The 20413-nt window shown below is 44.8% G+C and overlaps 1 protein-coding gene across 1 annotated transcript; it reads right to left on the reverse strand.

Annotated features, from left to right (window-relative positions):
* On the reverse strand, positions 1–10496 carry SCPEP1 (serine carboxypeptidase 1). Its single transcript, XM_009094364.4, has 13 exons — positions 10084–10496; positions 8994–9139; positions 8033–8122; positions 7214–7369; positions 6682–6756; positions 6423–6495; positions 5495–5532; positions 5183–5311; positions 3656–3740; positions 2788–2901; positions 2016–2153; positions 530–693; positions 1–429 (listed from the first exon to the last, which is right to left on the reverse strand). The coding sequence occupies exons 1-13, from the start codon at positions 10388–10390 to the stop codon at positions 364–366; spliced, it is 1581 nt and encodes a 526-aa protein (XP_009092612.3). The 5' UTR covers positions 10391–10496; the 3' UTR covers positions 1–363.
* Between the last annotated feature and the right edge of the window lie 9917 nt (positions 10497–20413).

Genomic DNA, 20413 nt, shown 5'->3' on the forward strand with positions numbered 1-20413 from the left:
TCAAGTCAAATCAGTTTTACTCTTGGTGTGCAAACAGACAAGAGAGCATTCAGGGAAAGGCAAGAGCACAAAATCCTTCCAAGGCAAAGGTTCAGGGCTTGTTCTTTATGACAGGGGACTTCCCTCTGGAAGAGTCATTTATGAACAGTGTTAAGGCAGCAAATCACAGCTTAAAAATTCAAAAGCAATAACTCATTCAAGGAAAAAACGCCTTTCCACAAGCACTTGTGCATAGTATCCAGCAGGATGAGGGAGGCTGTGTGCTCAAACAGCCACTGGGCCTCCTTTGGCTTAGGATCCAGATTGACTCTCCTCCAAAGCCCTGCTGCTGGATAGGAAGCCAGACTAGATGACCTCCCCTCCCTAGTGCTGCTGCTGAGTCACCATCCTGAGCATTTTGAGTGCCATCTCTCCTTGGTCAGCTGGTACCTAGCATGGAGAAAAGCACAGGATAAGCAGCTGCTATAAGGAAGCAGACACACAACTTCAGTCTTCTTGCTGATTCCACCCCAAGGACTTTATTATTTACCATGTGCCCAGCCTTGAGAATCCAGAAGAAAGCAAAGTTCTTATAGGCCTTGTGGAAAGCAGCTGTCTCAGTGGATTCTAGTGACACATACAGAGCCTTCCACCTTTTCTGGCTGAACTGCTCCAAATCAGGCCACTTCAGTTTCCGGATCCATGCCTCCTGGCCTGTTGGAAATAAAAGATAGCATTGATTACCAATACTTGGAAATTACCAATACTTGGTTCCACAGCAGCTTGGGAGTCCAGTTCAGCTGGACACCCCCTAAACTGGATACCAGTACAGCAGAGTTAGCACAGAGTCTGTGTGTTCAGATCCTAAAACCAATTTTTTTATGCCTAGGAAAATTCAGGACAAACTGAAACAAACCAATGGAGGGGAGAAGGGAATAAATAAACAGTGAAGGTGTGTATGAAATGGATTTAGGATTCGTACAAGTTGAATATGTGCTTCTTGGAGGCTCTGCAGCCCTAGAAATTCCAACATATTTCACGTTGCACCTCAAACACCTTGAATGTCCTGCCATGGAGAGGGATCAGCCATACCAAGTCCCCCTCCTGGAAATCAGAAAAGGCACTGTTTCTCTGTTTGTTGGACACTCATTGAGAGAAGACTGAAAAGGCTTTCTGTTTCCAGGTGGTGCTAGAGAAGGTGGAGGTCAAGATAGCAACAAGATCAATTATAGGATTCCAAGAGGGACAAAGCTTTAGCCTACCTGTGAACTGCTGGAAGAATTTACATGTTAACTACAACTCAATTTTAGATGAAAATGTGATAAACTGGAGCATCACCAACTGCTAATCTGTTTTGACAACCTAAATACCATGCTTCCTGGATTTATTGATTGCTGTGTTGTTCATTAAGGGCTTCTGAATATCTAAGTAGACAGAGACATACAAGGAATAAAGCCTTTCATAGCATAGGAAGGTGTTTGTGGAGTCTCTATGACTGCAGATTCTTTAACTCAGTGAGAAAGTACCAGCAGAAGGGAGCACAGCAGCCTTGTGAAGCATTTCAGCAGCACTTGGCCTGGCTCCCAAACTGCCCCTGGACCAAACCAACATCTTGCAAGCAGCAAACAAAGCTCAAGGTGTGCAGGAGCCTACACTGAAAGCAGGTGTGATCACTCTTCTACTGCACCCTCCCTCATTAATTACCAGCATTCTTTGCCTATGAATGAGCATACACGCATACACATCTATGTGCTTATCCAGGAGGATTAAGTGAATTATTAGCTTTACTGAATCAAGCAATTACTGATGTTGCAGATCCATTTCTCAACAGTATAATGGAGGCAAAGGATTTGCCTCTCTCAGACGGATATAAGCAAAACATCCTAAGTGCTGCTCATTTATGACTGTAGTATTTCAGCACTACTAGTTAGATAAGAGGTTTGGAGATTGGAGAAATCTGGGTACCAATATAGGGACAGCTCCACATTCTACTCATCACATGTTCTGCTTCCACCCCCAGTAAAGAAGTTCCTCACCCATGGTGTCAACAATGAGGTCCAGCTGCCCATTATAGACTGTAACACTGATATTGGCTGCCAAAAGCTGATCAACAATATCGATGACAGGTTTCATGAAGTCCTCAGCCATGTTCTCAAAGACCTGTCTGGACTGACCTGGTTGGAACCAGAAAGACAAATTTTAAGTGATGAAGGATGTATCCCCAAGCTGGGACAGAAGCATTGGCTAAATGCTTTATAATGGAGTTCACAGCTGCACAAAAAACAATTCTAGCCAAAGTGGCAGTGATTTATCAGTCTGAGGAACAGGAGGAGCAGACAGCAGCTATGCTCCCACTGGAGCTCATAGACAGTGCTGTAGTTTCTGGCTCCTATTTACACACACAGAGTGCTGACATCAGCCCTTTAAGCCTGTTTTACACCCCCTTCTCCATAAGGTGCATCATTACATGATACCAGACTTCTGGCACAGGAAAACTGAGAGGAGTTTTAGCAGGACTGCACGAGAGACAGAAACCAGCTCCTGAAATACAGAGGATCTTCCTCCCTCCCCCTGTATTTTTAGTTACTTGGCTAAAGATAGATATGAGCAGCAGAATCAGAATCAGAACCACACTTGCTCCCACAGGCCTGCCTCACAACATCTTCATTTCTGAGAACAAATCCCCTCCTTAGCCCCATGGACAACAACTGAATGAGAGCAGTTGCCAGAGTATTTTCCTACAGGATGAAATACTGTAAAACAGTGATAATGAACTCATCAGGTGCACACTAGCAGACAGGAAAGTACCTCCCCACTTCACACAGTCAGGAATGATCATCAGCTTCTTTCTGATGGGCCCATTCATCAGCTCATCAAGGCTGCTCTGATGCATTTTTCTGACATGGCGCTGGAAAAGCCTCACTGAAAAACAGCCAACCCGCTTCGATCAGTGGCACACTTAAGACACCATCCTGCACAGATAACAATCTTCAGTGTCAATCATGGCCAACAAACCCTTTTCTAATGAAAATACAGCACCACAGAGAGAGATTTGCTTACTTTTACTAGAAACCACTGAAGTCAACCCTTATTTAGGACAGGACGATCCCATCCATTCCTACTTTTAGCTAACACTGCACTTTTTCTGGGCATCGGCTTCTGCTTCAACCACTTGGCTCTTCTCAACAGACCAGTTATTTTTGAGCTGCAATGTTTTACTTTCAGGAGTTCATTTCCCCTTCCCTTATGAAGCCAACATAAAAAGAGTTTGAAAGAAGTTCTAAACATCTGTTTTTTGCACTGATGCACAAAAATCTCGGAGCAAGAATTTAATCAGACTGTTTCTACTGATGAGACACTTTGGTGTCCTGTCTTAAAGACAGAAATGAAAGACAGTAAGAGGAAGTAACTTAAAAGGTCATGAAACCATGTTGCAATTATACTGACTGCTTCCTTGCTGTAATTTGTGCAGGATGTATAGGTGGAGGTGTCATCTATAGGGTTGTTCCACATTCTTATCCGTCCCTACTTATGCAACAGCAAACAAGTTCTGCTCAAGAGAATATCAACATCCATTTTAAGGATGTGCTACACTGAGACTCTTTCCACTGTCAGAATTGAACGTATGTAAATGGAAATTCAGGGCTTCAGAAGTTCAAGTTTAAATACAACTTACTGAGATGGAGATTTTCTTGTTCATCTGATTTCACTTCTGGAACCTCCTTAGTCAAGATGTTATAAAAGTTCACATTGTCTGTGTTCTGAAAACACAAGATAATTTCAGTAACACTAATAAAAACATTTCTCAGAGACAAAGAACAGCCTTTCCTGAAAAGAAAAAAGAAAAAAAAAGTAAATCCTAAATAAAGGACCCTGTGACCTGTCATTTTACCTGCATGCCAGGAAGATACTTGTGGAAAAACTTCAGTTCTACATTTGCTTTGAGAAGTGGGGAGGAGATTCCTCAAGCCTGTATTGTTCACACATGGGTTGTGCCAGAGATGCAATTTACTCCTCTGAAACAGATGTGAAGCTACAGGAAGTCTTACCCTGCATTACTCATGGCACAGAGCTGCAGTGCCAGGTGATGCTTTTAGACAGTCCCTTCTGCCAGGTCTGGTGTGGTGCTGCTCTTGCTCAACATCCTTCCAACCTACAATCCTCCAAAATCTAAAATGCTTCCTTGAAAACGTGGTGCTGGGTATGAGCCACCCATCTTCTGTAGCTGCTGACAGCTGGACGTGCCCAGGCACTGCAGATTGGCAGCTCTGATGCAGCTGACAGTGGCTGCCTGCATCCAAGGACAAATGTGAGCAGTGTTGTCATTAGAGAAGTTACTCCAGATTCTCAAAGCCCTGCTTTGCTTGATTTTTGAGTTTTTAATGTTCTGATGCTTAGGTCAGAAATCAGCTTACAACAGCAACTGCACAATGCAGTGCCTTCACCTGCCAGCACCATCACAACTGAGATGGGAAGCCCAGTAGATTTGAAAATTAAAACAGGAACCAAAAATTCCTTCTGAACAGCAAGAAGTGAAACCAACTATGTGCAAGGCACTGTCAGTTATGAATCACAGAAAAGAAAAAAAAAACACCAAAAAGCTCCAAAAAAGAACAAAAAAAGAAGTGGTTACAGATTAGCCTTTCTGTGCAAGGAGAAGAGACTGAGATGTAACAAAAAATCAGATTTTGGAGCAACCTTTTAAGGAGAAACCAAAGCAAACCCTTACCAGTCTTTTATGCTGGAACTTTCTAAGTAAAGAGATGCAGTGACCCACAGTAACAGACCTTAACCTGAGGTTCCTTTCCATCCTGTCCACCTATTGTAGTTCTTCAAATAGAGATGTGTGCTTAACTTCAAGTTTGTGTCTTGGTGGATGCAGTTTTCAATATTCAGAGTTTTCCAGGAGGTATAGTTTATTTAAACTGAAACTGTGGAATCAAGAGGAGTAGCTGTATGCTGAAACCTCAGTGCAATTCTGGAAGACCTCAAGGGCTGTCCTCCCTACTTTCTCTGTAACTCTTCCAGCAGGGAATAGCAAACACTCCTTTATGTCAGCACTGGGGTACAACCAATCCTGGCAAAAATGACTGGGCAGAGGGTTGAAGAATTCATACCAGCTCAGAACTCATAGAAAGGATAACTTGAAATCATGTGCCTCCCCAGGCAGCAGTTAGTTCTTAATGTTAGTCAAAGATCTCACCTCTTCAATGACACCTTCTGCCTTGCCCCAGAGCTCAGTAGCCAGCCCATATTGATTTTTATTTATTGCATCCATTATTTCTTTGGCAACAGCAGTCACCTCTGCTAGACCATTATCATCAAGGAGAGACTGGAAGACAAACACAAAGAAGGAGAGCTTCAATTACAATTTCACATCCATTTATTGCTAACAGCCTCCATGCTTTTGAGGTTTTATTCAGGCCAAGAGGTAATCTTAAAACTCAACATCCATTTGTACTGTATGGCAGCACAAGGGATCAGGTGAGGACCAAGAGTTTAAGAAGGTACTTACAGTGCTGTAAAGGTAGGGCCCCCAGGACAGCACAGAGTCTAAACAAACAGAACAGATTTCAAGCATTAAACTGACAAGCAATCATTGACAAAAGATTTAACTAACTTCTCCTTTACTGGGGCAACAATTTTTATGAGAAAAATAAATGGAGATGAATTAATTGGTAAAAATTAATCAGTAAGCTCTGTTTAACCCTAAGGTTATGTACCACAGAGCTGGTTCTTTACAAATCCTGCAACATCATTAATCCCGTTTGAGTTAACCAGTGAAATTTATTTAAAGCAATCAACATGTTTCTACCAACATATTCTCCCAGCACTGCAGCACATTGCCAGAGGTCTAACAAGAGGATGGGAATTATCTAAACTGATCTGTTTGAAAAGTCACAAGGGAAAAACTGAGTTAAAAACCACATCTGTTTTATAACAACTTTGTAAATTCTCAAGGATCAGCTGACAGCAGACAGATGAGAGTTTGCTTGGTATTGTTCTGTGCTGCAGAGAATCTGTAAAGCCTGCCCCTGCCAATACCACTGAAGGACCAAGAGCCCTTTAATTTGCATTTTATCCTCCACCAGGCACAAATCTCACTTGCAGCCTTGGGAATCACTTGGTGGTCACATTTCAGCACAGGACATACAAAACACCTCAGAGGCTGTGGAGATGTGTAGGGGCATTTTACCATCCCTCCACTTCAGATGCAAGTGTGCTCCCTGCTGACCTTGCTCTCTGACTTTTCCTAATCTAGATACATTCCAAAGAGAGATTCTTCAGTCACAAGAAGACTTGCAAGGCTGCAGTATTTATTTTTGATTTACCAGACTCACTAGACAGTTAATTCACTTAAGGCAGGCATGGAATGATTACAACACCCAACAAAACAAAATAACAACAACAAATCATCCACAGTCTGAGGAGTTAAAACATACCCAAAGGAGAAATCCATGAGTCTCCAAGAGCAGTCCCCATAAAATTGCACTTTATGGTCCCTTTTTGAACAGCCTTCGTGAATAAGAGGAAAACCAAACCAAAACAACAAGAATTAAATTTTAGCTATTCATGACTCTAGAATCAGTTTTCATTAAGTGAAAAAAGTAAGCAGTACTGTAAAAATAGGGACAGTGTATTCCAGACAATAGAACCCCCTGTTTTGAAGTGAAAAGTGAACTGTATCCTCCAAGTACTTACCTTGTGCAGCTCTAAAGAAACCCCAGCAGCCATTTTACCTCCATAAGATTCAGAAAATATGTAGAATGGGATGGTCTGGGGAGAGAAAAAGCACACAAGGAACTCGTTGTGTGGAGGGCAGAAGATGCCTCCAACCATCTCCCACATCCCACAGGACCCAGACACATTCACCTCTTACCATCAAACATTTAATGTTTTTCTTATTTTCAGCTGTACATTAGGTTTCCATAACATCCTGGTGATTTGCTGGGGTTGGTTCTGAAGTATTTTGGAACGCTAAGCAGCTGTGATCCTATATATGCTGCTTGGATCATCCAACAGACAGTAATGCACCCCAATGCTTATCTAACTAACTCCAAAATCAAGATACAACTTTTGAAATGTGGAAAACAAGAGACAGTGGTTATACCTGCACCACACACTAGCTAACAGCAAAACACTGCTCACCTGGAATTCTGTTCCCTAATTCTTTTTGAATTCTATTGAAAAGAAGAGAAAAATACAACAATACACAATAATTCAATTCACTTACCTGGAATTCTGTTCTACACTTGAAGAATTCTCCAAGAAAAACCATCATATCAGAAACTACTGTGGTAAGGTTTTGGGCAAACAAGCTACAATCATCCACATAACTGAATCCAGTGCCCACAGGATTATCCACAAACAAGATACTGGCTGCCTGCAACTGTAGAGGCAGAAAGAAGGTTTGTATAAAACCTCAGTTCAGCACCAGCAAAAAAACATGGCACAGATGATTACTGAGCCAGTAAATCCCTGAACCTGAAAAAACTTGCAGAAAAATTAAGTGCAACATAAAGTCCTTCAATTTGCCCAATCTGTAACTAGAAATACACCCCAAAATTCCCAGTTATCCAGAGGCAGGTCACCTAGGGGAACTCTGGAGTACTTCAGACTTATTGGTAAGTCAGAGCACAAATATATTGCTCTAATTAAACTTCCACCTTCACAAGCAGCTGTAATTTGTTTTCCCTTGAAGGTCATACTGGACCTGTAATTATAAGCCATAGGTTTTACACTGCCAGCCATCCAGAAAAAGCTCTGTGACTGCACACAATGATGCTGTGAATTGAAAGAACTCTTTCTACCATTTCCCTCCTCTCTGTTTCCCAGACATCTGCATTTCACAGTTCCATGGAATATACATACTTCATTCAATTAAATTAATGTCTACCCCTCAGATCTAAACAAGGCTATTCCTATCAGCTAATTTAATAACTATCGAACTTTAAACAAAAAATTATACTGTGTTTTTTTGTGTAGTGATCATCTGCTTACATAAGCAAACAAACATTTGTAATTAGTAGGTAGAAGCTGAACTCTACTGTACCCAGGTTGTATTTCTTGGTTTCATTTCCTTGTCTAATGGACCAATCTCTTCAAAGTTCCCATATCCACAGCCTGAAGATCCTGGACCTCCCTGCAGGGAAATATCAAAAGACACAGATGTTAAAGATGTTTTCTTCCATCTGTCATAGATATGACAGATGGAAGAAAAATATGAGCCAGCCAGTAAGTAGAATGACAGACTGTAAATTTTTAGAAATGGCTTTTGCACTACATGTTAATTTTGCAGAGCAAGTTCTGTTTCTCATGGTCTTGGGCTATGCACACACATGTCATTTCTGAAAGCAAGAATTCAACAGAGAAGCAGTGACCCACTTGTGAGAGCTTCTGGTGAGGTGCCTGCAATGTGAGCACAGTTTGAAAACCTTATTCCCCAAATATAGAGTGCAAAAGTTAACTATCTGCTAATTGGGGCTTTGCAAGTCATTAACTTAATCAGCATGTACAGCTTGTGGGTTTCACACAGATTAAATAACCCAGAAAGAATAAGAACAACTCCTCAAGTGATTCTATTAAGCATTAACTTCTGAAATGTACTGTGGAGAACATGCTATCACTTTTATCAAACTGGGATTGTTTCCATTTAGAAATCATCCTCAATCTCTGATTATTTTATTTACTCTCTCTCTCAAGATTGTTTAGACTTCAAACTCCCCAGGAAAGGAGCCGTGAAATTACAACGCATAAAAATCACTACTATTGTATGAAAGAACAACCTCTGTTATTGCAATCGAACTTGATGGAAGGTGGGCACTTGAGGACACCCCAAAACTGCAGAATGAAATCACTCTTATTTTCTCCCAACACCTCATTCACAAGGTGAGGCATTTAGAACCAGGCAGTTTTGAATTCTGTTTCTGTAGAACTGCACAATATCAGATATCAGACTAAACCAGGCACGGATGGAAAGAATTACTGCTTAGGTGTCTCTCACCAAACCTTACCTGAAGCCACAAGACAAGAGGTAACTCTGTGAAGTCTTTGGTTGGGTTATTTGCATAGTAGAGCCACCAGAACATGTGGGCCTTGCTCCGAACATCCACATATCCCCACACCTCTTTGGGCTCCTGGGGCTGCCGCAGAACTACACCTTGAGGGGAATAACAATAACAATCAGCTAGCTAAAAGGCTCAGCCTTGGACTTTCCACCAGAATTGCTCCAAAACATTACATTTCAATCTTGGGTGTGATAATTAGAAGTGCTACTACTATGAAAAGAAATTACTATACGAAACCTGCCTATACTTACACCCCCACCCACAGCTGAGTTACCATCTATGAACGAAGTGTGTAATTAAATGCTGCCTTAACAGAGCCTGGCGTTAGAACTGCTGCCGGAATAGCAGCCCAATCGCTGGAATAATTTGTTCTTTAAGTGTTTTCAAGGCCTCGGGCTGAAGGCACAGCCCCAGTGAAATAACTTCCATAACCAGCTGCAATTTCGACAAGAATCACAGAATATTCTGAGTTGAAATGGACCTGAAAAGACCGAGTCCAATCGTTTACAGTCTGGCCCGAGCGGGGACCGAACCCGCAGATCCAGAGTTATTGGCGCCATGACCCGAGACCTGAACTTATCCCAGAACAGTGAGCTGGGCGTCTGCGGGGACCGCTCCGCTGCACAGTCCCCAAGGAGAGCAGATGCAGACAGACTGAGAGTCACTTCTAAAGGAATCCAAAATATAATTTAAGTCAGTATAGTCTGGTCACCTAACGCAGTCTGTCTACTGTCCATCTCGGACACGGAACAGACCTTTGGCACGGCATCCTTTAATCTCAGGGATCAGGGCAGAAGGCAACAGCGCACTGGAGCAGGAGCAGTAAGGTTTTTCCAAGCCATGGTGGCCAGGCTTTGCTGCTCCCACCGGGACTGCCGCGACCGTCTCCGTCCCGCCCGACCGCCACCCCAGCAAGCGGAATTTCGCGCGACTTAGCCCGGGCCCTGCCCGGCAGCGGCTAAGGGACACAGGAGCGCTTTGCCTGGAGACCCGTGCCCGGAGGTCCCGCTCCCGTCCCGCCCGGCCCGGCCAGTACCTGCCGCCAGCAGCAGCACGGACAGCGCGGTCACAGCCCGGAGCAGCCCCATCGCTGCCTCAGCTCCCGCGGTCACGGGACCGGCCGGCCCTGCCCGCCCTGAGGCACCGCCTCCCGCGCCCGCCTCCTCCGCCTCTTCCTCCTCCTCCTCCATCTCCATGATGGCGGCCGGCGGCAGCGGTGCCGGTCCGGTGCGGCTGCGACTGGTGTTCGACCACCCTCCGCCGGCCAGCCCGGGCTGCGCGCTGTGCTGGCTGCTGCTGGAGCCGGGCCAGGCGCGGCTCGTGACCGACCTGCTCAGCCTCATCCGCCATCGCTTCGGCTTCAGCCGCCGCGCCCGCCTCAGCCTCTTCCTCGAGGGGGCGCTGCTGCCGCCCGCCGAGAGCGCGCGCCTCGTGCGGGACAACGACTCGCTGCGGTAGGGACCAGACCGGGACAGCGGGATGGGAACTGGGACAGCGGGACAGGGACAGGGACCGGGATAGGGACAGTGGGACTGGTATAGGGACAGTGGAATAGGGAGCGGGATCGGACAGAGAAAGCGGTATCCGGATCGGGACAGCGGGACAGGGACAGCAGGATCGGGGGTCAGTCCCACACACGCGCCTCATCAGTGTCTGTCAGTGCCTAAAGGCGGTGCCAGGGCCGGGCCGGTTCTTCCCGGTGCTGCCGAGCCATGGGACAAAAGGTAGCGGGCAGGAACTGATGCCCAGGAAGTTCCACCTGGCCGTGAGGTGCAGGGCCCGCTCGCTGGGACAGAGAGGATGTGGAGTTTCCCTCACTGGGAATGTTGCAGAGCCCTCTGGACACAACCCTGTGCCCTGTGCTCTGGGATGACCCTGCTTAGGCAGGGAGGTGGGACCAGATGACCCCACTGTGGTCCCTTCCAGCCTGACCCATTCTGGGATTCTGTGAATCTCCACGTGGTTTTGGTGGGACAGGGATGGGGCTTCCCCGGGGGTCTGAGCTCCTCCTTCCCTGGGCAGTGGAGTGGGAGCCGGGTGCCCTCGGGCACTGACTCCCAGCACCTGAGACACCCCAGCATGCCCAAAAGGATGGAGGGAGCCAAGCAGATGGAAAGGAAATGTTCCCGAAGATGGAAGAGGAGCCTGTGACTGCAGGGCAGGGTTCTGGACTGTCCAGGGAAGAGCTGGAGCATCTTCACTCGAGGGGAACTTGCCTAAGCTGCTCACATGTGGGGAAAATTCTCCATTATGCTGAACGGTGGCTTTTGTCTGGTTTTTTTTTTTTTTTTTAACAGAGTAAAATTGGAAGAGATAGTTGCAGAAGATTATGAAGAGATAGATGATGGCTTTATTTACTCAACAAAAGAAGACAAAAAAAGGCACAGACACAAGGAGGATGAGGAAGAATTGTCTAGGAATGAAGGCAAGCATAAGAGGAAAAAGAAAAAGGAGAAGCATAACCTTGACTATTCCTCTTGTAGGGAAGAGATCTCTGTAGATACTTGGGACTCTCAGAAAAGGTACACGAAAAGAAAAAGAAAGGAAGAAGTTAGGGGAAGAAATAGACTCGCAGAAGGTAAGGAAGAGAGCTCTACTTCCCATTCTAAAAAGATGAAAAAAACAGAGAGGGAGAAGCAGTTGGCAACAGAAAAGAAGGATGAAAAGCAGACAAAGGTTGCTGCAGCAAAGATGGCTTTAGAACGGGCAGATGAGAGCTTTTCTCTAAATTCTGGTAATAATAGCATCAAAAAGATCACAACACAGTCCAGGAAAAAGAGGGTGGGAGCTTCAGATTCCTCCAGCACATCGTCTGACAGTGACAGCAGTGAAGTAAAGGTGAAAGACAATAAATCTTCCCATAAACCTGTAGTGGTGACACTTCCCAAAGACAAATCCCAAGCTGCTTCAGATTCTGATGTGAAAACTAATAAAGTGACTGTAAAGTCTAACACTGAAAAGACTAAGACTGCAATTAGTAAAAATGCTAAAAAACCCCAGTCTTCTAGTTCAGATTCTGACTCGAGTACAGAGGATGAGAAGGTGACACCAACACAAGACAGCACTGCAAAGGAAAAATCAGTGCCAAACCATGTGGTGGCTGTAAAAGCCAGCACCATGCCTCCCAAAGCACAGAGCTCCTCTTCAAACACTGATAGTTCAGATTCAGAAACACTGGTCATTAAAAAATCTGCAGCAGGTGCTGGACTGGGTATTTCCATAGTAAGGAACTGCACTAAACAGTTGCCAGCCAGTGTCCAAGGATCATTTGCCAGCCCGAGCCGTGGAAGGGGGCGTGGAACAGGAGAGGATAACTTCTGGAGAGGCCCTAGGGGCCGTGGGTTTCGTGGGATGATGAGGGGCCATGGGAGAGGAGCAAACCCTGGCTTCTTCTATAACTACAGCAGTGAAGGCCAGAAACAGAGGCAGTTAAATGAAGCTGCGACAAACACTTCTGTCCTTGTCCAGGTGAGTGACTGACACAGGCAGAGGTCACCTTTCCCTGGCAGCTTGAACTGTACAAAGAACCTACAGGATGAGAGTAATTCATAACAGCAGAAATAGATTAGTGGGATAAAAGCTCATCTTTTATTTACTGTAATTCCGTTTGTCAGCCTGAGGATGTGTTTGTGAAACAACAATAAAGTGATTGTATTCTGTATCTAAAAACAAAGCATGTACCTTGCTCTTCTCAGTGATTCTTGCAATTCATGAACATTGTCTTCTGTTTTCACTGATACAGTAATTAAATCAGTGGGTTACTCTTTGTTTCACAGAATCCCGTGGAGGTTCCCAAGAGAGACTATAGTGTGTTACCTCTTCTAGCTGCTCCACCCCAAGTGGGAGAAAGAATTGCCTTTAAGGTAAACTCTGGAATTGCTGAATGTTAGTAGGTTAAAATTGCTTCATTTGGGCCACTCGTAAGTTTCTGACCTAACAGTTTCTCTAAACAATTCACTTGTTGTAAAGCCTGGCTTTGATTTTTGACAAAAGTTTGGAGCAAATACAGAAGTTAAGTGCATTTCTTTAGGTTTCTGTATTTGTAGAACACAAGAAATGCTGTCTCTGCTGTCATTACAATGTTATTTTCCATGTAAATGTTATTGCAAGTCTTACCATCTAATAATTACCCTGCACTGTAAAATAAAAAAGTAGATGAAAATTAAATCCCTGCAGTTGAGGAGACTGGGATCCATCTCCCTGATCTCCTCACACAGCCTGACCTGAACATAAATCCGGTGGACCAGCAAGTCCTGGAAGTAAACCTGGCACCATGATTGCCATTGGGTTCCAGGAGACTTGGCTTTTGCACTTTTCTGTAGTTGAGGAAACTGTGTCTGGATGTAGGTGGAATCATCAAAGATTGTGAAAAGTTACAATTTGTTATTTGTATTTCTTTCAACAGCGCCTGGAACTAACTGAAAATTACAGTCCTGAAATTTCAGACTATAAGGTACTGGTTTTCTTTCCTCCCTTCATTCACTCACAGAACTATGATGGTGAGGTATGGCTTAAATATTTTGATGGTGTGCAGTGTTTTTCCTTGCATCCAGTTGACTCCACAGGCTATTTTTGGTACAGTAGTAAAATCAAAACTCTAGAAGCCGAAACTAATTGAACACTTGAAAGGTGTAGCTGATATTAAAAAAAACCAAAACCAACAAACCACCAACTACAAGGATTATTAATACTCACTAATATTTCAGAGATTAAAAAAAATACAGACCCTCAAGTAGAAAAATGTAGCTGTATTTGAGTCTACTGCTATTTGCAGTTAGGGCAAGTTCTTAAAACTGGTGCAAGTAAAATTTTGTTGCTACTTCAAATAACTTGGTTTCTGGCTAAGTACTGATTTAAACTGCAAAGTTAGTGACAATGAGTAACTTTGGTTTATTGATGCCAGTAGTTACAGATTGCTGAGCATTATTTCTTTGCAGATTTTATACATAGAGACTGGAAAATTTGATAGCTAAATATACTTATTTCCTCTGGCAGCAATCAAGTAGTGCATAGGTTGTAAATATTGAATACTTATCCAGTGCTGAAGTGTGTCTTACCTGATTCTTTTCTTGTTGCTTTGTGAAGGAGGCAAAAATAATCAGTTGGAATGATGAAAAAAAGCAGATTGAACTTGAGATCCTTTCAACATCAGCAGGACAATGTACGTACCTGGGGACACCAAGGGCTTGTTGTCATGTGCTGTCACCTGGAAAACCAGAAGTCCAAGGAACACTTCATCTTTCAGGAGTATTCCCAGTTTCCTTGCGATCATCCTCAACACATCCCTCCCCTCCTCATTCTTTCCCCAAAATGTCTATTAACATTGAGAAGTTCTAACCCTTGCTAGTTGAGCTGAAAGATGCTCATGGGTATTTACAAAATATTTTTTTTCAGTCAGTTTGAGTGGTCAGTGACTCACCTCTACTATGGTTTCATTTTCTGAAAGAAATTATTTCCTTTCTTCAAAGGAAGAAAGTATATGATTATTTTAGAGAGAAAGTGTGAGATCATAATGGTGTATCTTCAGTGGGTGTGGAATGAGTCCCTGCAATGACAAGGTGCAGTTCCTGACACCCGAAATGATTAATGTTTCTCAAACTGTGTATCTTGCAGTTGCCATGTAAGCCACAATGAATGAATTGTCATATGAGCATTTTTGTGCATATTGTTCACTTTCCCATGTGAATAGTCAGATAATGACCTTAATTTTGGTGTGTAGTACTCAATTTTTCCTCGAGATTTTTGGTTACAATTGTGAACCCAGACACTGAGCACACAAAACCAAAACAAACCCCAAAACCAAACTGATTTTGGTCAGCTTTTATGGTATACATTTAAAGTTTCTTAGGTTAGTAGCTGGTTGAGCTGTTTGTTTGGTTTTGCAGTTGCTAAGGAGCCAGGGAAGTTCGACCTGGTATACCAGTCTGCAGATGGAGTGGAGCTGATCGAGTACGCGGTGCCTCAGGACACCAAGGTACGTGGGGCCTGCTCTGAGTCCTGCCACCAGCTCTGCAGGGCTGGCACCTGCCCTGCTTCCTGCCTCTCTTCACCTCAGGGACATTCCCTTTGTAATCGTGCATCTGATTTGAATCAGTGGAAGCAAAATGAGTTTTTTCTTTCTAGCAAGAACGTGCATGTTTACATCATAATAATCGGTTCTTGTGTGGTACTCAATTAACTGGGGTCACAGCCACTCATCAAGGCTCTTGTTTTGGCTACTAAACAACATCATGTCTCATAGAGATCCTTTCTTACCAGCTTTTCCTTTCATCACTGTTGTTCTTACCTGCACCTTTCCTTACCCAGGACATCAGGCAGGTTGAGGTTCACCAGTGGATCAGTGACTCACAGGAGGAGCTGTGATCTTGGTTCAGTGGTGCTGTTGCTCAGGTCTAGGCAAAAGCATAACAGCACAGAAATTGCATCTGCTGGTGCTGCTGGCACCTGCCAAGTGCTGCCTGTGGTTTTGTTTTCAGATAACTGAAAGCTGGGATGCGCTGATAGAGCCAAGACTGATTGTGGAGCCTCCAGTTAATGGATCCAGTGTTGAAAATGGAACATCTAGGATGTGAAAAGATGTGAATGATTGTACAGATCTGTTTTGTGAAATGCTGCCTTCTGGTTCTGAAGATGGCAGGTGCACTGGTGGATGTTACTGTCTTAAAAAGAAGTAGGCCAAAAGAAAAACAGTTTTTTCCCTTAGGCTATGTTTTTATGTAATACATGAAAACTTTGTTTATTATAGGAAGTCTAATATAGATCTGTTGGGTTGAATATTTATATCCTACTGTAACAAGCTGCAGAACTGGAATGGTTTGATTAAAAGATAAAACACAACCCTGTATTGTGAGTAACTGTTTAAATGTCTGGGTTTGGCTAGAGCTGTATAACTGCCAGAGGTCACTTTCATTTAAAAATTTGTTATAAATATTGTTGATGTGCAGAACTGTCCCTCTGCTGCTGCCACAGGATATGAATGCTGTGACTTTGCAGTTACTTAAAAGAGTTCACCTAAACGTATCCAGAAAACCTGTGGATTTCAAGCTTCTGTAATTTTGAGGCAGATAAATAGCACAGGTAACTGTCAACTTTGCTTAGAACCAGTGGAATATGACATGAACCCCTGGCACAATTGTGTCCCACTGTGTTAATCCATGTAGGCTCTGAAAGTCTTTATTGTTGGTTTCAGAGCAAACCCTCTTGCCCTTTAAGTGCTGAAGTTTCTGTGCTGCCTTTCTTCTTCACTTTCCAGCAGCAGAATGGATCAACAGGTGCTGGCAAGGCACTGCACTGACAGCTCTAATAATTATTAGATTGAAGGGGCACCTTTTACCTCTGGAGCCTTGGCAAGTCTTACACTTCTAGATAATTCCTGTGCTAGGTAGTTGACTCCTACAGCGAAGACATGGGAGAAAACAAACCCTAGATACAAACAAACACCTGAAAAATTGTACATTATGGTTTAGCTGTCATGTACTCTGGCCTAGTGCATGAATCCATTAAAGTACTGTGCATTTCTGCATCAGCCCTAGTAAAACATCTTGTTTGTGAAGGAATTGTTTTTATACAAGTAAAAGGAATTAGTGTTTTGTGGTTCACTTCAGATACCATTATTTCATGCTAGGATTTGTTTTTTTAGAGAAAAGTTCAGTAAAATTCGCATGGCTGTTCTTGCAGACTGGATGAAAAGAAGATGCCAGACATGAGCACAGTCACACTCAGACAGTGGGGATTAATGGAATGATTGTTTTCCTAAGGAAAATTGTTACTTGTTAATTCTTAGGAAGTTGCAAAAGCTAAATGCAAGTGTTTCATAGTACCTCTTCCATTGCCTACTGTGCATTTTTGGCATGAATTAAATGGATGCAGAGTCACTCTGCCTGTTCCAAACAGGTGATGCTTGAAAACAAGTACACCTCTGAGAGAGGGTGTTTTGAAGGTAAAATCTTGTTTTATTTACCCGTTGTTACCAAGTTTGCATGAAGCTACTGCTTTACTGTTCAATTCAAATCAGACCAAGGGCAGGCAGCCCGAGGGAACTGCCAAGAGCCCTCCCTGTCCCATCCACGTCCTGCTCTGAGGAATCTGGGATGGGACAATGTGCACATGAATCCCACAAGGAGGTGGTGAAATGCTGAACAAACCCTCGCTGCTGCCTTCCTGTCCCCTGGGGCTCTCCCATCTCTCACCAGCCCCTTTGCTGGGGGCAGGAATGTGAGGTGCAATTTATCCCACTGTGCTTCTAAAGCCCTGTTTGGGCTCTGTCAGGCACTTTGAATGTGCAGTGTCCGGGCAAAGGGTTAGATTTAGTGCAGAATCACAGGAAGTTCTCAAGTATTTGCAAGCAAAAGTGAGTAATAATTTAGGTAGCTATTTAAATGGTAGCAGTAATTTTTTTATGTTAAAACTTTGTCTCATAGACAACAGAAGTAGTTGGGCTTCCTCCAAACCAGAATTTCAAGCCCTCTTTGACATTGTAGAACTTGAATTGCTCATCTGAGTTCTAAACATCCTGTGCTGTGCTCCAGAAGCAGAAGCTACAGTTCTGGGGGTGTATATTTGCCCTTTTTATTTGCATACCTTTGTCTATATAAATTGATACCACTTGAGGGCCACAGAAAATAAAGTGAAGGTGCTGAGCCTTTGAAAGAAGACAGAGGCTTAGTCCGGATAAGCCCAGGGTGTTTGTCACCGACATGGTTTATGAAAAATCCTTTACTTAGGATTTTTTCCTCTCCTGAGAGCGGAGAAGCCTCAGGAACAAACTATAAACAATTCTTATCTGCTGCTGTGGAATGCAACAGAGAAAATCTCTGATTGGCCTCCTCATGCTGTTTGCAATTAAGAGCCTATCACACTTCACCTGTCCAGCCGGTCTCGGTCTGGGAGAAGACATTTGTTTTTAGAATCCTTTTCTATTCTTAGCATAGCTTGTAGTGAAATTCTTCTCTTTATTCTTTTAGTATAGTTTTTATATCATATATATCATATAATAATAAATCAAGCCTTCTGATACATGGAGTCAACTTCGTCGTCTCTTCCCTCATCCTGAGACCCCTCAAAACGAGGTAACAGGTGCTCATTCACCTGTGGAAAAATAAAAAATACAAACATTAAGAGCTGCTCTTTTGTCCCATCTCATGCACAGCACAGCTCTCTACGAGTGTTCCTTTGCAGTCACTGTCACACCCCTTGTCAGGTGTTTGCATTTCCTCTGATAGCAGTTACAAAGTCCTGGTCAGCACATCCCAACCACGCTGTAAGCCTGTGGCACCGTGCCCATCTCCTAGAAACTCCTCCATCCTTGAGCATGACAGAGCTGATCCCTGAACTTTTGCTCCTGTCACAGCCCTGCAGCCCCAAATGCCTCCACTGTCCCTTCTGCACCTGTACCTGCGCCTGTTACTGAGCAGTGACTCAGAGCCCTGTGACACACACCCCTCTGCAGCTTATCCTGAAGGAGTGTTAAAAGGCTGGAGGGATAACTGATGTAGGTACAAGTTCATGTTATCTGTGCAACACAGCTTTACAATGATCCTCCAGATTTAATTTAACAGTCCAAAAGAACTGGCTAGGAGCAGATTTCACTTGTAACAGACCACCCAACATTGCTTCTTTTGAGTGCTTTATACAGTGAGCATGAACATGAGCCAGCAGTGTGCCCAGATGGCCAAAAAGGCCAACAGCCCCTGGCCTGGATCAGGAACAGTGGCCAGCAGGACCAGGGAAGTAATTTTCTCCTGTACTGGTGAGGGCACACCTTGAGTGCTGTGCCCAGTTCTGGTCCCTCAGTTTGAGGAGGACCTTGAGATGCTCGAGCACATCCAGAGGGGGCAATAGGGCTGGAGAGGGGCTTGGACACAAACCCTGAGAGGGGGGCTTGGACACAAACCCTGAGAGGAACCACTGAGGGAACTGGGGGTGTTTAACCTGGAGAAAAGAAGATTCAGGGGAGACCTTATCACTCTCTTCAACTCCCTGAAAGGTGGCTGTGGCCAGGTGGCGTTGGTCTCCTAGGCAGCAACTTGACAGAATCCAACTTGACAGAGAGGACACAATCCCTAGCTGTGCCAAGGCAAGTTTTGGTTAGATGTTAGAAAGAAATTCTTCACTGAAAGAGTGGTTGGGCACTGGAATCATCTGCCCAGGGAGGTGGTGGAATCACTATCCCTGTAGTTTAAAAAGCAGACTGGATGTGGCAGTCAGTGCCATGGTTTAGTTGATGAGGAGATGTTAGTTTAGGTCATAGGTTGGACTGGATGATCTTAAAGGTCTTTTTCAACCTAGTTCATTCTGTGATGCTGTGTAACTCCTGAACATTCTTGGAAGTCCCAAGGACTAACACCAACACTTCCAAGTCCCAAGTCCTTGGGACTTCTGCTAATACTTTTAAATGACATTAAAGGGAACCTCAGCAGTTCTCCACACAAAGTGTTCTTTGCCCACTGGACAAGAGTTGAGAGCACACGGCTCCTTCTGCTGCAGCCCATCAGATTCTGTTTAAATTACTGGGGGCACAGACTTAGTGCCAGGCTGCTCCTTTTATCCCTGCTGCCAGCATGGGTGGAGAAATACAGAGGGCGGCAAGGAAGTCCCTGGGACACCAGCAGACAGGGCAGAAGAGGAAGAGATCAGTGGAACAATTTGCAGTCAAGTTAGTTAAGTCAGGAGTACTTGCCATGGTGCTATTCAGCATCTATGTTCCTGTTAGAAACAGTGATTACTGAACAGTTAGACCGAGAAAAAGAAATTTGAGAAAGCATCTTCCGTTGAGATGGTTTCCACAATCACAAAGCAGTAATCTGTGTGCTTTAAAAACATTGCACTGACATCAGCTGTTGCAAACAGATTATTTTTAAGGTCCTTTCCAACCCAAACCTATGAGTCATATGAACCTATGGATCTCCAGCATCCAGGTTATCCACAGCTCGGAGCAGCTGGGGCGGTGCTCGGGAGGATTTGGGGTTCACACCCTCCCTGAGCCCCGGGCAGAGCCGGCGGGCGCGGTGGTCGCGGCAGCGGCCGGACAGCGCTGGGCTGTCCCGAGTTCCCTTGAGCCGGGGGCCGGCCGGGAGCGGGGCGGGCACCGCACCCCAAACTCCCCGCGGCGGTTCAGATCCGACCCCGAGGCCTCCGGGCACCTCCGGGTGACGCTGCCCCGACCCCGGCTCGGAGCCCCTGGCCCGGCCCGGCCCGGCCCGGCCGCAGCCCCGCAGGCGTCGCATCCCCGCCGCGGGGTCCCGTCCCCGCCCCGGGGTCCCCTCCCCGCCCCGGGGTCCCGTTCCGCAGGGCAGAGCCCTCCGCATCCCGGAGCTGCCCGGCCCCCCACATGGGCGGGCGCCTCAGGGTTCGTCCCCCGGCTGCCG

Source organism: Serinus canaria, chromosome 18 (assembly GCF_022539315.1).
Source record: "Serinus canaria isolate serCan28SL12 chromosome 18, serCan2020, whole genome shotgun sequence".
Lineage (NCBI taxonomy): Eukaryota > Metazoa > Chordata > Aves > Passeriformes > Fringillidae > Serinus > Serinus canaria.

Bases quoted from the DNA above. Each gene is read 5' to 3' on its own strand.
- SCPEP1 (XM_009094364.4), bottom strand. From the start codon at position 10,390: ATGAGGCTGAGCAGGTCGGTCACGAGCCGCGCCTGGCCCGGCTCCAGC. The intron at 8,123-8,993 runs GTAAGGTTTGGT...ATTTCCCTGCAG, and splicing joins CTCTTGTCTTGTGGCTTCAG to GGAGGTCCAGGATCTTCAGG. The intron at 694-2,015 runs GTGAGGAACTTC...TATTTCCAACAG, and splicing joins CCTCATTGTTGACACCATGG to GCCAGGAGGCATGGATCCGG.